We start from the raw sequence: 10383 nt of genomic DNA on the forward strand, positions 1-10383 counted from the left end.
GTACACAGAAAGGTTTTGTCTTCTGGGTTTGAATCTTAAACACTTAGGTTTTCCAATCAGGAACTGAGAATCCTTTGATCTCTTGACTTCTGTTTCCATGAGTGCTGATTGAGGATCTAAGGAAAATAAAATCCTTGACAACTCCAATTGAGGTGAAACAAAAGCTTCAAATTGGTTCAATATTTTTTTTTTTTGACTCTGAATAATATTTATAGGTAGGATTAGAATTTGGGGAGAGCTTGAATGGATCCAGGGACAGAAGAAGAGAAGGTTCCATCGAGTCCAGGACAGAACTTCCTTAGTGGATGGAGCTGGACCAGATATAGTTTATGAATGAAGCCATCCCATACATGCTGCCAGTTGTGCACTGTTTGTGTGGACTCTCAGAGTAACGGAGCTTGTGTTCAGTGCATCGGATCTTTCAAGTTAGGATTTCAGAGGTGGAGTCAGACACTGGGATGTGCAGAGGGCTGTGTTCTCAGAGATTCCCTGCTGCTTTGTGAACTTAGCTGTATCTGAGCCTGGGAAACAGACTGGGGAGGGACATGAGGACATGGCTGCCTTTATTTTTCTATAATTCAGCAAATACATGGCTTTGTGGGGTACCATCTTGTCTTGGTAAACAATTGGCTGAACACTCATCAACAACCTGAGATATGCAGATTATACAACCTTGTTTGCCAGTAGTAATCCTGGCATGGTAATGCATCTGGCAGAATCCTCACTTCCTCTGGCTCTGTCTTCCATGTGACTTTCCACCAGCATCTGCCTTGGCTCTCCCCTTCTGTGACCTTGTGATTCAATCAGGGTCTTTTCTGTGTGCTCCCAAACACAGCTGCAGATACCTTCCAAGGCTCCTGTTCTGAAGTACCAGGGACTGTGGCCAGAGCCTGCTCCAACCTTGGTGCCTCCTGAAGTGGAGAGATGGGGCATCTTCTGCAACTTCTTGAAAATAATCCTTCCCAAGGGTGTTTCTGTCCTTTTACTATAGTTATGAGACATGTCTCTCCTGGAACAAAGTTTACTTTGCTCAATTTTGGTGACAAAGAGAGGCCTTAATCCCAACAGGATCAGAGTCAAGAAGAGCCTCAGGAGACATGACATGTAACTTGGCAACTGGTGGAGTTCTGTGTGGTTGGGAAATGGACATTAGGGGAAAGTGGATGAAGTGTGGACTTCAGTTAGTAATCATGTATCAATATTGGTCCATTTATTGTGACAAATGTACCATTGTACTGTAAGATCTTTAAAGCAGGGGAACTTGGGTTGGGAGGTACGTGTACCATCTGCTCAACTTTTCTACCAATCTAAGAGTTCTTATGTGGAAATCCAAAATCCTACTAAACCCATTGCTGTTGGAAAGAGTCGAACTTATAATGACTTTAAAAAGAAAAACAGAACCTCTCTGTATGGTTTCTGAGGCTTTATATGGCTTTACAGATTCAGAATACCCCATCTTTCTCCCTGTAAGCAGCTTCTGTGTTTGAACTTCTGACCTTGATAGTTAGTGCCCAGTGCTTAACCCACTGTGCCCTCAGGGCTTTAAAAACTAAAGTGTTTAAGCAGAAATCCATCTTTCCACAGGGGTTGGTTTCACACAGGCTCTTATCTAAGTTGTCATGACAAGAATATCTCCTGAAAACCTGTCAGATTGGTTGGCAGTCCCCAGTCACATTGAGAACTCTGACCATTGAACTGAGTCAGCTTCGGACTGTGCCCCGTGGGGCCTACTACGTCCAGGTGGAGTAATTACTCTCATGGGCAGCTATCCAGATGAGGTGTCTGCTGGAGGCCATGGCCACTGTTTAAAGGCCCATAACAAAACACAGGAGCAACCGAGCAGCAAGTATGGGCCTTTAGACACAGGTCACATCTTACTTTCCCTCCTGAGTAAGATGTTATGTATTTTCCATGTATATGTGGCATCAGGTTCAGACAAAAATTATTGGATGTATTCCTGGTATTAGTAGTGAACAGCAGTATTAGTGGCAGTAGCCATCTGTCTATCTGTCTATCCCTGGTCTTTTGGATTATATGTCCTAAATTTGCTCTTGATGTGTTTGAAGACACTTTTTGTTTTTGTTCTGATCTATTTTATTGTGGAAACAAATCCCCTAAATGTACTTTGTTCATGTCTTTTGCTATTTCAGTTTGAAACTAAAGTGTCGGGACCTGCCACACATCTGCTGGTTGTGCTGACTAATCTGTACAGTTCATCTTCTGGTAAGATGAGAACCAAACAGGGTGCCTAACCTCCAAAGTAGGTTGTAGTCTCTAATGTGGGATAGAAGTCACCTGCCACCAAGTCTTCTATGAATCTGGTGCAGGAGACAAGAGGGTTGTAGTGGCTGAGCCTCTGTTGGACCTGCAGGTGGATCTGCAGCTAAGAGAATCTCAGTTTTTGGGGGTGAAGACCAGAGGGGAGTGAGTGGGCATCGCTGCTACATGTACAGGAAGTTGCTGGATGCCTGAGGGTTCACATGCCATGTGGCTGCTGTATTGGACATGACCGGGACCCTCAGAGGCAGAGCCCTTAGATGAACCCCACCTTGCTCTTTAAGCTTCTCTAGTTCTGCTGACCAGAGAGGGGTGTGCTGCCCCTGGTCTTCTGAAGGCACACAACAGGTCCTCAGGGATAACCAACCTGTGGTCCAAACTGTCAGAAACACCAGAACTTTCCCACCCTTGAGCTCCGTGAACAGAATGGTGGTGGCTGTGTGCTGTGGAGTTGGTTCCGACTCATAGCGAACCTTTACCGGGTTTCCAAGGCCGAAAATCTTTACGGGAGCAGAAAGCCTCATCTTTCTCCGGTGGAACAGCTGTTAGTTTCAAACTGCTGGCCTTGTGGTTTGCAGCCGATTCGTAACCACTTCGCTATGAGAGCTCCTTAGTGAGCACATATTCCATTGTGTGTGTAGTTTTCTGTTGGCATTACATGCGAAGGAGGTAAGTGTTCCAAAGGTGCAAAATGGTGAGAACTATGCCTCTGAGTTGCCCTCAGTCCAGGCCAAATGCATCTAGACCTTGGACTCTCCCAAACCCACTGGGGTTTGTAATGACACCAGTGGAGGGACACTTGATATTGGTGAATTTGACTGCTCTCTGACTGTGTCCCTGACCAAAGACCTGGGGCTCTGCATTGGTGGGGAGGTCATGGAACTGTGCTGAGACTCAGCATGTGCCCATTCCTGCTTCCTCCAGCCCTACATAGACTTGTGCTTCCTGAAAGGATAAAAGATAGATTTTGAATCATTGTTGGGGTTCCTGCCTATGGGCATTAGTTGCTATGGGCATTCCCTTATAAGGGCTTGGGAATTCTTGGAGAGAACGTGTGTGACACTGGCTGGACAGTAATGCCTCTGCCTGAAACACCTGCGCAGGTGAGTCTGCCGCTGCCCCTGACAGTCCCTCCTTGCGCTGCAGCTGTTGTGTTGGTCTAGGAGCATAAAGTCCTAGGTGCCCCAGCTGCAACACAGGCTTTTCTTCCTGACTTTCAAAGAACAGGTACCTAGCTTGGTGCCTAGGTTGTTCCAGGTTGAGTCCTGTACATTAAGAGGCTGACTACAGTGGTGAGTCCCTGGATCAGGAAGGATATGTACTAAATTAAAGTAAATACAGGCACATTCTGTGCCCCCTGTACACCTAACTCTGGATTGATGGGGACAGGCCTGCTGGTTACAAATGGGGAAAGCTATTAGGAAGGTTTATCATCAGGACCTTGTGGACCTGCCTAAGAGAGTTCAGGATGAGAGGTAATTCCCTGACTACTCTAGGATGAAGAGACACATTTAAGCCTTAGTTGTGTGCCTTCTTGGTGAAGATACAAACATGTTCTGATGGGTTGCGATCAGGGTCATGGTTGAAGACCACACCACCCATCAATTTTTGTTCTCTGCTGACTAGTGACCTGAAAGATCCATCCAGATGTTAACAGAAAACCACACAGCTGTTTTTGAGTTCATTTTGCAGGGATTCTCAGAAGACCCATAGGTCCGGGGCCTGCTTTTGGTCCTTTTTATCCTCCTCTAAATGACAGGTCTTGCAGAAAACAGCCTCATCATCACACTCATCATGGACATTAAGAGGCAGATGAGACTGGTGGGTCCCTGGATCAGGAAGGATATGTTATAAGTTAAAGTGAAAGCAGGCTCTTTCTGTGCTTACTGTGTAATTGACTGTGTGATGCTGGGGACAATCCTCCTGGTTACAAATGGGGAAAGCTGTCAGGAAGGCATATCATCAGGGCAAGGTGGGGCTGTCCAGGAGAGTCCAGGGAGAATGGCAATTCCCTGACTGCTTCTAGGGCCAAGTGACACATTGATGCCTTAGTTGAGTGCTTTCTTGGTGAAGATGTCAACAAGTCCTGGTGGGTTATAATTTGGGTGTTTTCTGAAGACCACAATACTCATTGTTTTGTGTGCCTTTCTGAATAGGGACCCAAAAGGTTCATCCAGATGTCAGCAGGCAACCAAACAGCGGTAGTGGAGTTCATTCTGGAGGACTTCTCAGAAGACCCACATCTCCGACTCTTGCTCTCGGTCCTTTTCTTCTTCCTCTACCTGACAGCTCTTGTAGGAAACAGCCTCATCATCACACTCATCACTCTGAGCCCAAGTCTGCACACCCCAATGTACTTCTTCCTTGTCAACTTGGCCATTTTGGACATCCTCTGCACAACCACTGTTCTCCCCAAGCTTTTGGAGAGATTGGTAGCCCGGGTAGATACAATCTCCTATCAGGGCTGCCTGACCCAAGTTTTCTTCCTGATCTGGTCTCTTGGTGCCGAGTTGTTGTTGCTCACAACCATGGCATTTGACCGCTATGTGGCCATCTGCCAGCCACTGCGGTATGGCACCATCATGAGTTGGCCACTGTGTACACTGTTAGCTGTAACTGTGTGGACATTCGGTGCTGTCAACACATCAGTGAACACAGGCCTCATTGCACAGCTGACCTTTTGTGGCCCCAACCATGTCCAGCATTTTTTGTGTGAAGCTCCCTCACTGCTGCTGCTATCTTGTAGCCCCACAGTCATAAACAATATCATGATTATCATGGCTGATGTCTACTTTGGTGTGGTCAACTTCTTGCTGACGATGGCCTCCTATGGTTACATCGTGGCCAGCATCCTCCGCATCCGCTCAGCCTCGGGCAAGCGCCGAGCTTTCTCTACCTGCTCCTCCCACCTCCTGGTGGTCAGCTTGTACTACTCTACTGTCATCTACACCTACTTCCTTCCTGTCTCTGGTGCTTCAATGGAGAGTGGTAAGGTAGTGACTGTGTTGTACACAACGGTCAGCCCTGCCCTGAACCCGCTGATCTACACACTGAGGAACAAGGATGTGAAATCTGCACTCCAGAAGTTGGCCCCTGCCTCCTGGTGAGGAAAGAGCGTGGACATGTAAACTATAATAATGTCAATTTAGTTAATTTTCAAATGACTTTGATAATCAGAAGCAAGAGGCAAAGGTCAAGAAGGTAACTAATGGCTAATGGGATGGATTTGCAGAAAACAAGCTTCCCCTCTATCACGTGCCCAGTGACTTATGTGGACCTTTACTCACTCCTGATTCTGTTGTCCTGACCCCGGCTACTGTGACTGAGGAGGTTTGGCTCCCAACATCAAGACTTTATGTAAAGGGTATCCTGTCACCCCCTTTAGGTAGAGTTAGAGTTTGGCCCCCTGAACACATTACTTTGTGTGCTTCAATGTGGGGAATTCTTCACATGTTGTTGCGAAGACCTCACCTAGACCTAGTTTTTTACCTAGCTTTCTTGGTGTGTTTTCAGAAAACCCAGGAGTGTTTGCTCCTCACCATAAGAGAGAGTTATTGGCCCTGGCATGTTTGAGAGGTAAAGACATATGACACCCAGTGTTCATTTGCAAGACCTGCAAAGAGAGGCATAGTTCTATTTTTTCCCTTCCACAAAAGGTATCATCATTCTTCACCTGGAATCTGTACCATAGCAGGAAATGGTTGTCTTTTTTAAAATTGATTTAATATTATTTAATATTTTTTTAAAAAAGTTTTTATTGTGAATGAGTGATAGTGTACATGGGAGAACATCAGTTTTACATTCATCCTATCGTATTTCGTTTCATTGCAATGATTACAATCCCCTCCATGCATCATCATTCAACAGTATTTGTTTCCAGTCCCTGTGTTTTTAAAAATAATTTTGGATGTACACTGAAGCACTCAGTAATACATAACCATTCAAACTATCAAAGACATAACCTGCAAGCCTGCTCCCAGCTGCCAGCACACAGCCCCTCTCCCTCAATGAGTCTAGAGTAAGAGTTGTCTTTTGTCTTTAGTTTTACAAATTTTATTGAACATTGTTTGTATATGGGTTCAGTTCTTCCTCAGTTTCCTTTCCACTATGATCATGGATCATATTCTGTTTCCAGCTTCTGAATGGTGATAGTCTTCATTGCCTCATCCCATCTCTCTTCCTTTCTCTTAGTAATTTTATGTGTTCCCTGGCTGCATTTATTATCTATCTTTGACAGTGAGGTGTAAATTTATAGCTACAGTCCAAACCTAACCCTGGGCCCATTTATAAAACTGCCCAGCGAGCACCATTGCTGTTGAGTGACTTTAATTTGTTTCCAACTCATAGAGACGTAGTGTAGGGTTTCTGAGGAGCAGCTGGTGGGCTTTGCATGCCAATATTGTGGTTAGCAGTTTAGTACATGTTCTACAGCACCACACTCAGATCCCAGATTTATTCTACAGTCTAGACCTTACCCTCTACAACTAATTTAACTGGTCAAGAAGCTGTTGTAGATTTTTGGAAATCTTTCAGCGAGGTCATGTAGCCAGGCTAAGTGCAGGACCTCAAGTTTCCTCAACATCGTCTAGTTGCAAGAGTCAGTTATTGAAAAATTCTTGATATTCTTTCTTAGCTTCTGTATCTAGACAATCTCCAAATCCAATGATTTAACTTGAACATCATCACATCTATTTCTTTTTTCATTTCTAACACTTTGAAATGGAGCCATAGGGTTTCTACTGGGTGACATGACGTGGTCAAGATTAGCACTAGTTGTAACTGGTCTACATACATCTAGTGCTAATCTTGCCCACCAAGATTGGTTCAGCCTTGTGTCCAGAGCTATAACTTTCACAGATTATTATGCAAGGTTTAAAAACTATAGAGTGTCACATTGCACATACAAAGTTGTAAGAATTCACAGTGAACACCTATGTATGCCTTGTCTATTTTATTCTGTTAATTTGATACTGCATTATTATTCACCTTTTCATCCATTTATCCATCTTACATTTTATGTATTTCAAAGCAATTTTTAAAGATGGTACATTTTATAAGTACTTCAGCATGCCTATACTTTATTAGAGTTCAACATTTGTCAATAGTTTTTTGTTGTTGTTATTGTTTTACTTTTGACGTAAAAGTTTCAAACTAGGAATACATAAATACAGGTGTACATTTGCTGGGTTTTGACAAATGCATACTGATGTAACTCAAACCTCTATCAAGATACATTACATGATAATCATCCCATAAATTTCCCTCCTGTGCTTTTCTATAAACCCTTACCTCATCTCTCAATGTAATTACTCTTCAGATTTTTTCCACCAAATATCTGTTTCACATGATCTAGAATTTCATATAAATATAATGAATATAAGCATGCATTCATTTGTGTCTGACCTCTCTTCGTTCCCTTTGCATGTTATTCTTGACATTCACTCATGTTGCTTGTGTCAGTTGTTCATCTCTTTTTAACTTTGATCAACATTCTGTTAGTCAAAAGTGCAATTCCACATTTCATTTATCCATTTGTCTGCTGATAGACATTTATATATATTGTTTTCAGCTTTTGACCATTACAAATAAAGCTTGTCTAAACATTTGGGTCCATCACTTATCTGTCAGTTTGTCTTAATGTGGTGTCTAGCATGTTGCTGTGATTCTGGAAGATATGCCACCAGTGTCTTTGCTCTTGAACACTTTAAAGAGGTGTTAGGCAGATTTGCCTAAGTAAAATGTCATTTGACTTCTTGACTGCTGCTTCCATGAATGCTGTTTGTGGATATAAGCACAATGAAAACTTTGATAACTTTAAATTTTCGCCATTTATAATGATGTTATTCATTGGTCCAGTTGTTAGAATTTTTGTTTTCTTTACATTGAAGTGAAATCCATGCTTAAGGCTGTGGTCTTTGATCTTCAACTGTAGGTACTTTAAGCCCTTTTCACTTTCAATAAGCAACATTCAACAATCATCTGCATATTACATTGTTAATGAGTCTTCCTTCAATTCTGATACCAGTTTCTTCTCCATATAATCCAGTTTTTGTTCTGCATACAGATCAAATGAGAATGGTGAAATAATACAACCTTGGCACACACCTTTCCTGATTTTAATGCCTTCAGTACCCCTCATTCTCTTTGAATGACTGCCTCTTGGTCTATGTACAAGTTTCTTACCAGGACAATTTAGTGTTCTGCAATACTCATTTTTGCAATGTTATCCATAACTTGTCATGATCCACACATTCAAAAACTTTTGCATAATCAATAAAACTCAGGTAAATATCTTTCTGATATTCTCTGTTTTCATCCCCATCCATCTGACATCTGGAATAATATCCCTCATATCATGTCCTCTTGTGAATCTGGTTTAAATTTCGGGCAGTTTCCTGTTGATGTGCTCATGCAGCCATTCTTGAATTATCTTCAGCAAAATTGTCCTTGCATGTGAAATTAATGATATTGTTAGGAGACTACCACATTCTGCTGGGTCACGTCTCTTTGGAATGCGAGCACATATGGATCTCTGAATCACTTGTGCAGGTAGCTCTCTTCCACATTTCATTGGCATAGATCCCAGTGCTGCATCAGTTTGTTGAAATATTTCAGTGTATTGTCAGTTCCTGGTTCCTTGTTTTTCACCAATGCCCTCAGTGGACCTTGGATTCTTCCTTTGGTCCATGTGTTCTTGATCACATGCTTTTTGTTTTTGTTTTTCTCTAGTCTATGTATCCATTCAGCTGCCTCTTCTAGTGAGAACCATCTAGGACTGGCTAGGGTGGACTTTGCATATTTGGATCAAAGCCTGCCAAGTGGGGTTATTGTATATAGTTCCTTCCTTTGTCTACAATCTCCCTTGACCTACAACCCACAAGTGGCTTCCATCACCCAGAGAGCATGAGAATCTCTCGGATTTTCATTGGTTAGAAAAACAAGGAAGAAAGAAACAAAAAAATTAAATAAATTGCACCTTTGTCTCCACAAGGCTCATGTAGGTTTCGGCAACGTGAATGTGCTTTCTCGTCTCTAAAACTGTTCATGAAATTTCAAGATCTCAAGGCTCCAATTCCTGGAGAATTTTCAAAATTTTTTTTAAACGAATACTTCCAGACAGCTTGGTCTTTTTCATTCAGTAATATTGGTTCTTGATCATATGCTCTGTCTTGAAATGGTTGAACATTGGCCATTTTTTTTTTTTTTTTTTTTGCAGTGACTTTTGTGTATACCTTCCATCTTTGTCTTTTAATAATTGATTAATTTCACTCAGCATAATGTCCTCCAGGTTCATCCATGTTATGAGGTGTTTCACAGTTTCATTGTTATTCTTTGGTGGTTAGTAGTATTCCATCGTGTGTATGTAGCAAAGTTTGTTTGGCCTTTCTTCTGTTGCTGGACATTTAGGCTGTCTCCATCTTTTTGCTATTGAGAGTAATGCTGTGACAGACACGAGTGTACATATATCCACTTGTGTCATTGGTTCTTATTTCTTGTGGGTATATACCAAATAGAGGGAATGTTGGACCATAAGGCATTACTATTTCCAACATTTTGAGGAATTGCTGTACGGTTTTCCACTGTGGTTGCACCATCTTATGGTTGCATAAGCAATGTAGTAATGCCCCAGCCTTTCCACACCTTTGCCCTCATTTTTCGTTTTCTGTTTTCTTTCTTTCTTTTTTTTTTATTTGTTTGTTAACTAGACTATTAAATCAGAGGTCAAGTGATATCTCATTCGTATCTTGATTTACATATTTCTAATGGATAGGGAGATTGGTGTGCCCATGTGGGCTAATGTGTCAGACTACAAGTTCATTTGAACTGTAAGATTGGTGGTTTAAGCTCACCAGCTGCTCTTTGGAAACCCTATACAGTGTTAGTATGGGTCGGAATTGACTCAACAACAATTAACAACAACAACAATGTATCATGGGAGTCCTGGTGTGGCGCTGTGAATTAATGTGTCAGACTGTAAAGTCATTTGAACTGCAAGGTTGGTGGTTCAACCTCACCAACTACTCCTTGGAAACCCTATAGAGGGTCACTATGGATCGGAATTGACTCAACGGCACTTAGCAACAGCAACAGTAATGGATAGTGACC

General features: G+C 42.3%; 1 protein-coding gene across 1 annotated transcript; it reads left to right on the forward strand.

Moving 5' to 3' along the window:
- The first annotated feature begins 4454 nt into the window (after positions 1-4454).
- On the forward strand, positions 4455-5384 carry LOC102833541 (olfactory receptor 13A1-like). The gene has a single exon (XM_006867501.1). It carries the CDS (start codon positions 4455-4457, stop codon positions 5382-5384), a length of 930 nt encoding a protein of 309 aa, XP_006867563.1.
- The last annotated feature ends 4999 nt before the right edge of the window (positions 5385-10383 follow it).

This window comes from Chrysochloris asiatica, unplaced genomic scaffold (genome assembly GCF_000296735.1).
Source record: "Chrysochloris asiatica unplaced genomic scaffold, ChrAsi1.0 scaffold00105, whole genome shotgun sequence".
NCBI classification, from domain to species: Eukaryota; Metazoa; Chordata; class Mammalia; order Afrosoricida; family Chrysochloridae; genus Chrysochloris; species Chrysochloris asiatica.

Excerpts from the sequence above, each read along its gene's own strand:
- LOC102833541 (XM_006867501.1), top strand. The coding sequence starts at position 4,455 with ATGTCAGCAGGCAACCAAACAGCGGTAGTGGAGTTCATTCTGGAGGAC.